Raw genomic sequence first — 14,167 nt, 5'->3', positions numbered from 1 at the left:
ACAACATAAACCCTCTGTCTTTTACTGTGATCCTTTTCAACTAAGCAGAGACTGAACCAAGCTATATTTATCACACTGCTAACTAGCATGTGTCATGGAACCCTATAATTGTGATCTGTGGGAATGGAGGCGGTAGGAGAGAGAATATTAAACATGTGAACAAAAGAGTATAGGGTTGCAGGTTCAAATCCCTGCACAGAACATTTGCATAAGTGTTCTTTTCCGCTTCAGTAACTCCCGCTGATGCCTCCTTGACCAATTAAATTACAGGGAACATTTTAGTTTTTCATATTGCTGACCTTTTCAAATGACAAACAAAGCTATCACAGTGCTTTTGCATGCTGGTGAAATTTAACAAGCTATTTGATGCATTAGAGAAACACCAGCTTGGGGGTTTGTTATATTTGTCCCCGCTAACTGAGAAAACAGAGACTTCGGAATCAGGTCACACAGGAGGACTGCCATACACACACACACACACACACACACACACACACACACTGTAGATGTGACAAATGTACACACCCACACACAAATCCCTTCTGTCTGACTAAATAAAGACACATATTCCCTCTGGATTTGGGAGAAAAACATCCTCCCAGTTTCTCTTGAACATTCACCTACACACACAGACACACACCTGGTGCAGGGAGTGTGGCAGCAGTGTGTAGTCACTGTTTTCTCGGAGGGACTGCAGGGAGGCCAGCAGCTCTGGGCTGGGGCCCGACAGTTCATCTCTCGAGACACTTCCTAGAAGCAAACAACACAAACACATGCTTCAGTAATTATGGTAGCCTTGATGTGTAAATTCTGATCACAGTATCTTTACTGTTGTGTATCTGCTCTGCATTTATCAATGGTTTATGTAATCAGTGATAGAAATGTTAATTTAAAGCAAAACTTTGGTATTTTCCAAACTTGACCCTATGTTTTTCACAGTTTTTTTTTTTTTTAAGCTAGTCCAGTATCGAGCGAGACCGCTTCAGCCAGCACCAGTGAAACCTGCTGCACTGTAATCCCTGAGGGCAATGGAGCATCACTAATGTACGTCCACTAAAAGTGCTTATTTTTGCCACTGGCCAAGATTGTTATTTTAAGTGTCCGACAACATAATGGAAAAGATCCCTACAGAGGTCAGCCTCTTAAAGAGTAAGATCCTTTTTGTTTAACAAGAAATAGACCCGATGTTGCCATCGCCAAACACACCGGACTCCATTAAAATACACAGTATATATATTAGTGTGTATAGAGCCAGCATATGCTCACATCTAACTAGGTGAATGAAGGGTTTATTTCAACCAAACTGAGTAAGTGATTGTTGGAACAGTGGAAAGATGAAACAAGCAGCTTTCCTGGGTTTTATTTTGCTTCTACTGATTTTGAATGTAGTGTGTTTTACAATGATAACATTTCTGCTTATTTAAATGAAGTCTGGTGGGTTTGATGATAGTGATTAAGGGACTGTTTCTGGTAAACAGAAAGAATATTACACTCTCCAAGATCCTAATTCGCATAACCCTAATGACATCATCAGGGTTATATTCTGAGACTTGACAAAGCTCCTTCCAAGTCACTAAATATATTATACAGATGTTTGTAAAGGCTGAGTGTAACTCATTTAGGCTCATTTATACTCCCTTTGTACGAAAATAGATATGTTCATTTCAAATGTATCCGTCACTGCCCTCACACTTCCATGTGTTCTTTATGTTGGCATAGAAACATTCACTAAATGGCACTAAAGGGTAAAGTCAAACTTAGGACAATAACAAACAATTGCAATAATGTACATTTTAAAGGGGGCAGCATTGTAGACGGCGGTGGTCTGTTAGGCCATTAAATACATTGCAACATATGGATGGAGAATTCTTTTGACTATATTACCGATTTGTTCCATTCTGCCATTTTTAAAATGTCTTCCTTGTGTCCTACAGTTGCATCTTGCTTAAATTATGCCACACCACAATTTCAGGTTGTTCAAATTTGTCTGTATCCGTAACCTTTCAGAAAACGTGCACAAATATGGGTGACTTTAATAGTACAGACAGAAGGCTCCATCTGTGTCTATTCATATCTAACGTTGAGCATATATGAGCCTTAAAGTGACCACTGTGTTTTAAATAGGTGGATGCCCCTTTTAGTAATTATTTAGACAGTATATATTACTTTCGTACCATTAAAGGATAACTAAAGGATAACTTGGGTATTTCTCAACCTGGACTTATATGTTTTTGTGTCTAAGTACTAATCGAAACACTTTTTGGGCCAGTATTGAACGAGAGCACTGCAGCCAGCAGCAATGAAACAGGCTGCAATGTAATCCCTGCAGGAAATTAAGCACCATCAATTTACATCCACTAAAATTGCTTGTTTTTGCCACTGACAGGCTCAGTTTCGTATTGTAAACATCTGAACGCATTATGAAAAGGATCCCTAAATATATAATGACATAAAGTCTGTGTTACAAACTGAAAGTGTGGAGTTTTAAAGACTTACCAGGTTTAGTTACCAGTTACCAAAGGTCAAACAAAGGGATGCTACTGGTTGCATTATGGGAAATATAGGATGCAGCATTACTTTGAGCTTGAGCCATATTAAGACTAAAAGTCAGGATATCTTTGTATCTCAATATTATTATTATATTATTATATATCTCCACATTCATTCTTCTTTAATCTGTCTTCTGCAGAGTGCAATACTAAATCACTGGAGTATTCCACTATGCATAAGTGGAACAATATTGTTTGAGTGTTTTCATTTTTATTAAAACCAGCTACATCTCCCTCCCTTAGCTTTAGAGGACTAGCTTGGCTTGGGACATACTCTTTTTTGCTTCCTTGCTTGAGTTAGATGAGAAGATTGATAGCACTCTCTAAATAGGGAGCTACCACCAACAACCAGTTGTCTTAGTGTAGTGGTGTGATGTTGTTGCGCCATATTATGAACAAGGCAGGGAAGCGCAAACATTTATTTTAAAGGGTAGCGTTTTTGCTGTCATGTTTTTCTTTATTCCTGGAGTCTTGTTGATATGCTGGGAGAAAATTGTACTGTTATAAATGTTCATATTAATGTTTTAAACACATATATGTTAGGGAAAAGGTCTGAATATTACCGGAAGTATAGTGAGTATTTTATTTTCTAAAACTGCACTTACCACGTTTCGTTGGGTTTTACTCCCTCTTTGCTCTGTGACTTTTCCCAGAAAGGCTAGCATTTCTGCTGCTCTTCGTACTTTCATGGTTTTTGTTGTAAAAGTGAATTTAAGTTACTCAAAAATACTTGTAAAGCTGGTGTAGTCACAGTGTTATGTTGTAGAACTGTTATGTTGTTTCTTTTCATGCATAAACTTGATAATTAGAGGAGAAGCTGTCGCGGTCTGTGTGTACTGCAGGGCTACTACGTAGCTTGTCACGCTAGAGTGTACTGTTGAGACTGGTTGTTAACAGGAGACATGTAGTGACTTTCCTCATGGTGTTACAGAGCACTGAGAGCATGTACGAGAAAACCTGTGAACACCTGTGAATGTTTCTTCTCCATAATGCAGGTGAATATATTGTGTTGAGACCATTCTGGAGTGTGTCTTTGCCTACATAACACACAACGCAGAATTAGACCCACTGCATTAGCTTCGCATAAAGACAGGAAACAGGCTTAACAGCTAGGCTGGCTCAGTCCAAAGGCATCCACATATTTCTTGGCCAAGTACTATTTCTTGGCCCCCTAATTGCTGCCAACGTCACAGTGATGACAAGACTCCGGGAAGTGACTGCGAATGGCTAAGAAATAGCCTTTTTTTATATTTATTCTTTATGCCAAGCAAAGCTACCCACCTCCTGGCTCTAGCTTCATATTGAGTGTACAGATACAAGAGTGGTATGCCGGAAATTCATTGTACATTTGTGAGTCACTTGTAGTCCATTCAGAATGGACCCGCTATCCACTTTTGGACCACGAACCACCAGTTGGAAACCACTGCTTTAAAGTATGTCCTCACCACGTTTCTTTTCCTAAACCTAACCTCTGTAACTTTATGTTAATTAAATAACTTTATGTTAAGAATGTACCATCATTCGTGCTATGCTGAATGCTAAATCGTAGGATATCATACCAACTGTTGTGTTTGCATTTTTGTAGGATATCATACAAACCGTTGTGTGAGAATACGTTGCATTTTGGCTTGTCCTCATTTCCTCAAAGGTCAACTGGAGGTTAAGATTTGGTTTTAAGGTTAAGGTAAGACTAAGGTTTAGATAGGGTAAGGGTATGGGTTGGAGTTAGCCATTTAGTGGTGTTGATTTATTTTGGGTAGGGGGCTAGGGAATGCATTATATCAATAAGGATCCTCACAAAGATAGAAGTAGATGTGTGTGAGTGTGTGTCATTGCTGCTCCACAAGACGTGGTAGATGCTAAAGCTACCTGACAAAAAGCCTGTTACCTCAGCAAGTTGCTGTCAGTGACAGCCTGTCAGCCCCCCGCCTGCAGCCATTACTGCGACAATTGGTCAGTATTAACTGTAGTGGTATCGTGCAACTCTTATGTAACATTGTGTATCAGCTCCAGCTGTATTGTGTATTGCAAACTTCCAAGAGCATTTGCTGTGGCTCCCTTACAGCTTAGTATCATCCTGATCAACTTAAGCTCTGGTTGTATTGCAGGCAGCAGTTTGCGGTCCACAGATGGATGATAAGCTCTGAGTTGTTCTGAAAAGCTTTCAATCAGCAGTTCGCCACAGAACAATGTGTGGTATCATACTAATTTGTCTCTCTGCTGTCAGTCTAGGGTCTTTTAAAGATGATAAACTATCTCTGAGAGGCATTTTAATAAATGAGCTGTAATGAGTTGTATAGCGCCATTAACATCTACATTGGCTGATACTGCCAAAAAGCAACTTTCCCTGTGGTGGACAAATATAAAAATCACACAGCCGTTATATTTTAGATAAAAACAAAATAGAGAAAAGATTTTTCACCTGTGACACTGTCGTTGCACACCCCTTCCTCTTTCTGCATTGTCCCAGTGTCAGGACCTTTTGGCGGAATGGCGTTCTTGTTACCCATCACCTCCGTCACACAAGCAACAATCTTGTCCTCCAAGTCCGCGTTCTCCAAAAGCTTCTCTGAGACCTTCCAGCGGGCCGTGGCTAGGTCTCTTATTTCAAGCCCTCACTGGAAAAACATAAATTGCTTCTGACTTTTATCAGAATGTTTCCTTTGAGTAAGATAAGAAAATTACTTGGGAAAGTTTGTGTTGCTCTAAGCTCTCAGAAAGGTCTCAAGGGCTTATCAAGCACTGGAGAATGAGGTTTCAGCAGGTTTGGTTTGTTATCGCTCGTGACGGAGCATGTGATTTAATCCTCCATCCTGGGTGGTCAAGGAAAGGGAGATTTGAAATGTCCACCTCAGTCTATGAAGGCTGGGCAGTGGAGGATGATGCTCTCAGATTTTGCAGACTTTCTGCAGTCCTCTGTACAGTCTACTGTGCGTTTCTTCTTCTCTCTTACATGCAGAATTCAGTGCAGCCTCCTTTCTTTGTCCCCAGGGTGCTGTCAGAAAAAGGTATAATTTTAAAAGATGACATAATGTATGCCTCATTCAGTATGCTCTGAGGAGGAGAGAACACATAAACAGAAAAAGAAGAGAGTTGAATGCAAAGAGAGGCTGCATTTCTGGTGTAACAGCAGTTATGTCACTGACATAAAGGGTCGTCTTTGTCTCTAAACCATGACTGCCCATTGAGGCATGGCAGAGTGCTCCATTCTGAATAACTCACGGGTTGAAAATAACTTCATAGTAGTCTGTGGAGTAAAATAATCTGCCATGAGGATGTTACAGTGCAGACAAACAGCATGCGCGATACTAATAATAATCCCTTCTTACACTTTCTTCGACCAGAAGTGAGGGTCAGCATTTTTCCAGTATTTCTTAAAGCGTATTGTTTATTCATTCAATTCACTCATTTACGTTGATTACGTAAATGGCCCTCTGACAGATAACCGCTTGTTATGAAGAGGACCACAAGTCTACGGAAATGCTAGCAGCTCTGTGAGACCAGACTGTACAAGCAGTGCTTTGAGCTAAATGCTAATGTCAGCATGCTAACATGCTTGCAATAACAATTCTGAAATGCTGATATTCAGATAATTTCATGTAAACAGTGTTCACCATTTTAGTTTAGGGTGTTTACATGCTAACATTAGCTAATATACAAGTGCAGCTGAGGACAAATGTCATTAAGTCTTCTTTACATGTTGGAGACACACTCTGTTTACATAACTCTTCAAGCACCTTTGCTGCAGAAAGTAAACGTTCAACCTCATTATATATTACATGACAGTGAAACTCTCCATTTACAGGCACTAAGCTGATGTTTTTATCCAGATTAACAATTTCTGACATGGTAAGGATTTAGTTTCTTACCTAAAGGCAGTTCACATGGGTTTACCTGTGGCTGATGACAAAAGCTTGACATTATCAGGATCAATGGCCTTTCACAGGGCAGTCGCTCTAACCTTTAACCACTCCTGTCACTGTTGTTATTATTATAGAGAGATACCTAACACACTGTTGTCAATACCTTGTTTTTGGTTTTCATTTATTTTTCACTTAAAGGAATACTTCACCCTCCCCAAACGACTATTTGTATTTAAGTTACTCACCCTGAGTTATGTTGAATTCATGAAGAAAAATACCTCCATGGTGAAAGAAGAATCCAAAAATGGAGAAAATTCTTCATGTATTAAGTCATAGAAGTCCACGTTGAACAACAGCAAAACTATATGAAAACATCGGCTTACAAACTCTCACACTACTCATTTATCCAATTGCATACTCAGTACTTTCCAAACAGTCCTTTTTAATAGAACGTGAGGGTGAATCCAAACTAACCCTTTGAAACACCATAGTCAAACAATAGACCCTTTTCCACTGCAGGAACTTTATCAATTACCCAGAATTTTGAAAAATCTCCATGCGTTTCCACCGAAATTACCCGGGTAAAAAACTTTCCCTCAACCTCAATTTACCCTGGAAAATTTACCTAGTAGGGGGGTGGGACTTTTAAGATTACCCCGAATTCTTGAGGGGTGGGGCTGTTTGCCGAAGAACACTGATCGGTGGAACACACACTTGCAGCGTTCCACACTTCCTGGCAGCCGCTGCAAGCTTTATTTCATTTCCACAAGCTTCACTTCGTTTCTGTTTTTATTAAGGATGGGTACTAAAACCCAGTACTAAATTAGCCCCGGAGCTAAATTATTAAAGACCATAGTACTGATAAGCGCCGGCACAAAAGAACCGAGCGGCCCCGGTGGAAACAAAGTGAAGATAACTTGAAAATAACTCGAGCTGATGGCAGCTACACCTGTTACTGTAAGTGATATTAAACCTTAGCGAGTAAGAAGCCAATACTTTATCAATATATGTGTTCAGCAAGCATGAACATGTAAACATGTAGACAGTGGTATTCAATATGCTCCGTCCACAGTCTCTCATCCACCTACACTAACGTTATGTTTTACGCAAGGATGGCACGCTAGTTCAACTGATAGCGAATTGTTACTAATAAGCTCAAATGACAGCTGTCTGTATGTAGACTAACTTAGTTTGACACTTATCTTAAAATACTTTTAAACTTAGCTGCTGGCTGAGACAAACAGCCCCAACTCTGCATGTAACCAGCCAAGCTGGCGGAGCCAATTACAGGACACACGCCGAATCATCCACGTCATCATGCTAATTTAAATATATTTTCCAGAACTTGAGGTGAGGTGGAGACGCAAACCACACAGATTACCAGGAATTCGTTTACCCAGGTAAATGAATTCCTGGTAATAAAAGTTCCCGGAAATGTTGGTGGAAAAGGGGCTAATCACTCAAACAAACTAACTAATCGTGGCAGTGGTAGACAAGCAGCTGTCGTGCTCAGCAAGGTAAAATGACAAGGTAAAATTGTCAATGGAGTCTGGCTTTGAAGAGAACATAGATGAATTTCACTTTTTGGTTCTTACTCATTAGAAAACGCTGTCTGTTTGGGAAGTGCTGAGCATATTACTGGATAAATTAGATAAATTATACTGCACAAATTGTGTTTGAAAATTGATGTTTTACCATTGTTAAAAGTGGACCCCTATGACTTCAATTCATCAAGAGTTTTTTCTGTTTTTGTATTCTGCCTTCATCATGGCGACATGTAAGAAACACAAAGTTTTCTCCCCAAATTCAGCGTAACACAGGGTGAGCAACTGATATACAAAATGGTGGCTTGGGGGTGAAGTATTCCTTTAAGTCCCTTGCAGCATGGCTTCAGAGACAGTTCCCTGCGTCCATCTGTCTTTGCCTCCACAGGTGGGAATCAGATTAAAAATGTGTGCAGTATAGGTACAGTTTTATACATAAGCTTCTCGAGAGAAAGCATGATTTCCTCTCTCAGTTGGTAGAGACAGGATAGGCAATGGCTGACATGCTGTAGATAAATATATTTCCGTCTCGTGAAACCTACATTTTCAGCCCGAGTGGTCCGAGGGCATGAAAGCTGTGTGACACCATGTGTTCACACAGCATGCAGTCATGTGAACGTTGTGAATTCTGCAACATGGAATGTGACACAAAGTACAAACGCTGGGAGCGGAGTCTGACTCATAGGATGTGTAGTATAAGATTCAGAATAATGCAAGAGAGACTCAAGATGAAAATCTGTGTAAACTGCACTAAAACATTGCTTTAACATTGTGAGGTTTCTCCTGTGAATTGCTAAATGCTATGTCAACTTTACTGTTTTAAGCCCTTTACATTTTTTTTCTCAAACAACATGTTTTGCTTTTTTCAGCATATTTACAAAAAATTACATAACTTTAAAATTACTGCTGACCACTTTCCAGTCGCCTCCATTCCTTTATGACAGGCACTACACAGAGACTTGCAGTTAAGGGACAGCTTAGTGTCTTTCTTCCTGAGAGTTAGGCAAGACGATGCTGCTGTAATGTTTGAGCCAGGGGACGGTTAGTTTAGCTTAGCATGAAAACTGGAAACAATGGGACACAGCTAGCATGACTTAATCTGAGGGTAACTTGCCACTGTGCCGCCGGGCTAAAAAAATAGTCCAGTACATAACCACTAGGGGTGGGGGTAAAAGAAAATAGTATTGCGATTTTTTGCATGGCAATATTGTATCAATACATGGACGTCAAGTACCCTCTTTTTTCAGTTAACCTAAATAAATTATTAATATTGCATTTACAAATGAAACTTTTGGTAGCTTACTATAATAATAACATCAGTTGCTTTCTCAGTCCATCAGATACATTTTACTGCAATAAAATTATTTAAGTGAGATGAACCAACTGAAAACTTTATCTTCTAAGATAAATCTTTTCCTCAGTGAGTGTGGGTTTTCTCCAGCTTCCTCCCACAGGTTAATTGGTGACTCTAAGGACGCATTCACACTGGCGCTATTTGGTCCGCTTGGACCACACTGGATGGGTTCGTTTGGAGTGGTGTGAACACACATTCCAACTATCCTGGTGTGAATGCGCCCTAAATTACACATAGGTGTGAATGCAAGCGTGAATAGCTGTCTGTCTCGATAGCAGTTTTTAAATAGGAATTGTGCGAATTTGCAGGAAAGCCCAATCAGTCTTCTTTCAGCATTGGCAGTATAAAAACAAAATCGGGGAGTGAGGTAAAATGCCGCCTGCCTACTTTTGTTTATACAGAATACGCCTTTATCGGGGCAATGGGGGGCGTGAGCAAGTAACAAAACATGCAGCTCAGCGTGTGACGTAAACAGTGACGTGGGAGGGAAGCCGTGGCTGGTCAGTCCTTTGGCGATTCAGTAATAGTCTGGCGACCTGACCCCACCTCTTGAGCAAACTCCAGCCCACACCCCCCCACGTCCCTGTACCACAATAAGTGGTTACCAAAAATGACAGTGATTCACCATGATGGTTTACCTTAGGCAAGTTTCAAAACTTCAATCTAGCTTCAAACTGCACTGAATTAATGAAGAACACTGGCTGCCCCTGAGGGTGAAAAACTTCCAGTCAGTAAGGAATATTCTTTGAGAAATGGTAAGCAGTAATGTACTGTATCACAAACACCTTAATAGTTTAATGAGCTGGCAAATGCAAAACAATATTGTGGTCATTTATTCATGTAAATTATTCAAAACAAAAGTATACTATCTTTCTTTAACATAGCTCCCTGAGTCAACCCTGCCAACACCTCTGTCAGACTCACACCGCCAATCATGAAGATGTGTTCACACATCCATCGACTGTGAAGAGAAACACAGACAGCTTTGTTTCTGCGTGTCTCTACAGTTGACAGTCTACTGGTTTCAATTCATCCCCTGTCTATTCATTTCAAAAATGTCGCACAAGTGGGTGGCCGAGTGTGCGTGCGTGCGTGTGCACGTGTCTGCGAAGTGAACATGTGCATCGGGGGCGCGTGCAGCTGACGCTTTTGTGCACTACGAATCCTCGCGCTCAGTTGAACTGTAAATCTCGCCTACGTGAATTTTCAATGAGTCTTCCTCTTTTTTATTTCTATTTTATTTCATCAGACTGCTCCTCACATGAATACTGACGGTGGTGTAGAGCTACAGGACAAAACACAGCAGCATCTCTATGTCACTGAAGTAACCTATCGAGTTTATCGCCTTTTATTCTGCTGTTATCTGTATTTCTCTGCTGCGACATCCATCTTAAACCCACTCTAGGGTTATTATATTTCCTTCTGGTAGAGCAAGGTAATATCCAAACCTCCTATACCATGTTTCATGTCAGTTACCGTTACATAATGACACGGAGTACACAACACAGGACACAGGATGGAGAGATGCACTCACCGCTGGATGATGTCTCATAGTTTACCGTCAGAACATCAACGCCCTGAAACAGCGTCGCGGTGTGTGTCCTCCTCCGTGTCTGCCCACAGCAGGCTCCACATAGACCTGCCTCTGTCAGCTGTCCGTCTCTGGGACTCTCTCATGCTTCTTGTTTACGGTCCAATCCGGGGATTTTTTCAGCTTCCCCTCATTGCAAAACATACATTTCTCACATGTCATGTTTATTTATTTATTTCACCATGTGGCGGAGGCTGCCATCTTCTGGCAGATGTGGCACACTGGCTCCTGGCTGGGGGCCAGCGGTTATGTAACAGCAGATGAGGCGGTCATATGATGGGGTGTTAAGCTGATAAACCGTGCAGCGGATTACAAGAGGAATAGTAGAAATGTGCATCGTCTTTGTGCTGTATTGTTACTAGCACGTACACAGAATAGATACCTAAGAGTATCCATTAGATGAATCAGTGTGACTGCAAATTGGTGCAACACTGAACAGAGACTGGTTCTTAAAGGAGCACTTTCCACTCCACACAGCACCATAAGAGAGCTGTGGGGATTTCAGTTACTGGATAAGAGACAAAAGGTGAAGTCAGGTAATGTGAGACATCAAGGAAATGGGACAAAAACAAAAAAGGTTTTAGGAACTGTTCGTTATTTATGAGGGGGTGTTGCAAAAAGAGGGAGGCATGTTAAATGATTTTATAAGCACTGGGGAGGGACTTGTTTTTTAAATTTTGGCTTAGAGGAGGCACAAACAAATTTCAAAAGTTGTATTTTACGTTTACTTTATAGCTAATTTAAAAAAAAGAAAGAAAATGTGGTTTGGAGGGCATGTTTCCTTTAAAAATCTGCCCCCAAGAATATAGTTAAAATGATGTAATATCCAATGAACAATCAATTCCAATTTGATTAAAACAGTATCATTAATCATATAAAGTATAAGACATCAGCTGTCCATTAGCAGGCGGAGAGGGCTCACCACAGTGTTGCTTGTAAAAAGGGATGCCTCATTTTTTACTACAAACCAAATCTATATGGGTACAAATAAAATAAACTTACCGTTTAGAGCACATATAGAGTTTAATGGTTCTGTCTCAATTCTGACTGCTGCAATTTCATTTTTGCACGTGCCCCTTGTATGAAATGTGTAAAAATGAAATGGTTCTAACTAGGTTTTGAAACTGTTTTTCAATCCTACAATACTACACTAAGCTACGATGACAAACCAAAAAGTATAATTAAAAAATATGGTGATTTTCAGCCAATATGGCTTCTGATTTATAGACAGATTTTGAAAGCATGCAAAATTTGTTCCTGGCCCAGGTCTCCACAATGAAAGGCAAAGAATTTACCCATTGGACTGTGCTACAACACTTGTTAACAAGTAGAGTTCACATAGACATTTAAACTGAACACAAAACATTTTTCTTATTTTTCTTGCCTGCCCTCTGTATTTCTCTGTAGCCTATCTGTTCTGTGTAGACCACAGAACTAGACCAAGTTTGACAGATTCAAGGGAACAGGTTTCATTGGGGGTCCTCTAGAAAGTTTTCAGCATCAAACACTTAATTTCTACCATTCTGGTGAATATTTATACACCAATTGCCTTTTCTGCATCAATTTATAGCGTAAATGTCTTTAATTTCGTCAAAATAAAAGTCCTCTACTACTTTCAAGTTTTCAATGTGCAGACAAATGCACATGTTCTAAATATTGAGGAGGTTGTTTCCCCTACATCTCTCCCGAATTCTACACCTATGGAAACACTGTAGATTAAAAAATACTTTCATACCTCAAAAAAGGAGTGTTGGCAAAAAACAACAAAAAAAACAAACTTTGACAAGTTATGACCACGTGCAAAATAAGTTTCATGCATCTATTTCGTTTCTGATTGGTTCAGTTTGAGGTGTTACGATTGCCCGTTGTTCCCCTATGCTAACTTACTAGATCAGATATTTACATTGTGAATTAAATTTATTTACTGTAAAAATGGGGATGTTGACAACATAGACTAAATCATATAATGGACGTACCCACCATGATGTCACCCATTGGTTTTGAAGACTCGAGTTCTGCATTTCGGCTGTGGCCATCCTGGGTTTTTGGAGTTAGAAGTGACCATATTTGGGTGAGAGGGTGGAGCTGTGGAGGAGCAAGGGGGAGATCTCACTGAGATTGAGGACACTATCAGCAGACAGCCTGTCACTCAAGGCCGCCCCGCCCTTAATTATATGCAACTTTAAGCCTTAATAAAATGTAAACAGGTGGGTTATAAAAAAATTCAGCCCTTGTGCAGTTGTCATGTAAGTTGAAATTAGCTATAGAGACCAAGACCATTTTTGTACCAGGCTGCAAACATGTTTTTTTCTTGAATTTTGACTCACAGTGGTCATTCAAGGAACTACATTTTTAGGCACTTCAGTGTTTGCTAAATTTTCCAGCCCCGGAGGTTGCCGCTTGGTTGACACCTTAACACATGGAAGATGATTTATTCTAACTAGCTTATATTATCACTATAACTTTTAGTTTCCTTTGCTAAGATTCAAAACTTATCAGGTGTGGAAATGACTCTTATTTTCCTTAACTTTCTCTTAAATGTACAATTGGATTAAAATTAACCTAAAATGATGCAATTCCAACGTCTTCATCCCAAAATACACCCTCAGATGTTGATGATGTTTGGCATGTTCGATGTATGCTTCCAGAAGCTAACATATCCCCAACGGTATTTGCAAATGAAGTGAAAAGCTCTTCTCAAATTTGAAATACATTCACATGCATTATTCAGGTTTAAATGACCCGTGGACTTTCTGCAGGCTTATTCAGAAGGAGCATCTGTATCTGAATACACACACACACACACACACACACACACACACACACACACACAAAGAACATGAATGGAAGACTGTGGTTTCCACCTCTGTGCTCAAGTTTGTGGAACATGAAATGAGGCTAAACAATGAGGAAGTGGAGCAGAAAGAGAGGAAGGGCAAAGTCAGGGAAGGAAGCAGGTGTGTGTGTGTGTGTGTGTGTGTGTGTGTGTGTGTGTGTGTGTGCATGTGTTTGTGTGTGTGGCTATATAATTGGGCTGCTTTAGGGCTCAACTCTGCTTGCTCTCATTACCGTTACACTTACTGTGGACGGTGTGAAAAGTCATCCTGTTGTTGATGTCACATTGCATCACAACATAACAGGAACAGTTTTCATTATATCACTCTCTCTTTGCACAGACAAACAAATGAGACAGCAACAAACAAATGTGATGGAAGCAGGAGCTGCGTAACGACTTTAATTTTTGAAAACCAAAGACTGCACAGTTT

At 40.1% G+C, this 14,167-nt stretch overlaps 1 protein-coding gene across 1 annotated transcript in view; it reads right to left on the bottom strand.

The window, feature by feature from the left end:
* Positions 1-11,081, bottom strand: part of cnstb (consortin, connexin sorting protein b) — a 33,927-nt gene extending 22,846 nt beyond the window's left edge. The window contains exons 1-3 of the mRNA XM_033649165.2: positions 10,845-11,081; positions 4,972-5,544; positions 641-750 (exon numbers count right to left, since the gene is read on the bottom strand). Of these exons, the coding sequence (XP_033505056.1) occupies positions 641-750; positions 4,972-5,059 (198 nt within the window). The 5' untranslated portion in view covers positions 5,060-5,544; positions 10,845-11,081. The remainder of the gene's footprint in view (positions 1-640; positions 751-4,971; positions 5,545-10,844) is intronic.
* Between the last annotated feature and the right edge of the window lie 3,086 nt (positions 11,082-14,167).

The sequence above is a fragment of the Epinephelus lanceolatus genome, chromosome 13 (assembly GCF_041903045.1).
Source record: "Epinephelus lanceolatus isolate andai-2023 chromosome 13, ASM4190304v1, whole genome shotgun sequence".
NCBI lineage: Eukaryota > Metazoa > Chordata > Actinopteri > Perciformes > Serranidae > Epinephelus > Epinephelus lanceolatus.
This window is presented reverse-complemented; position numbering and strand designations above follow the sequence as displayed.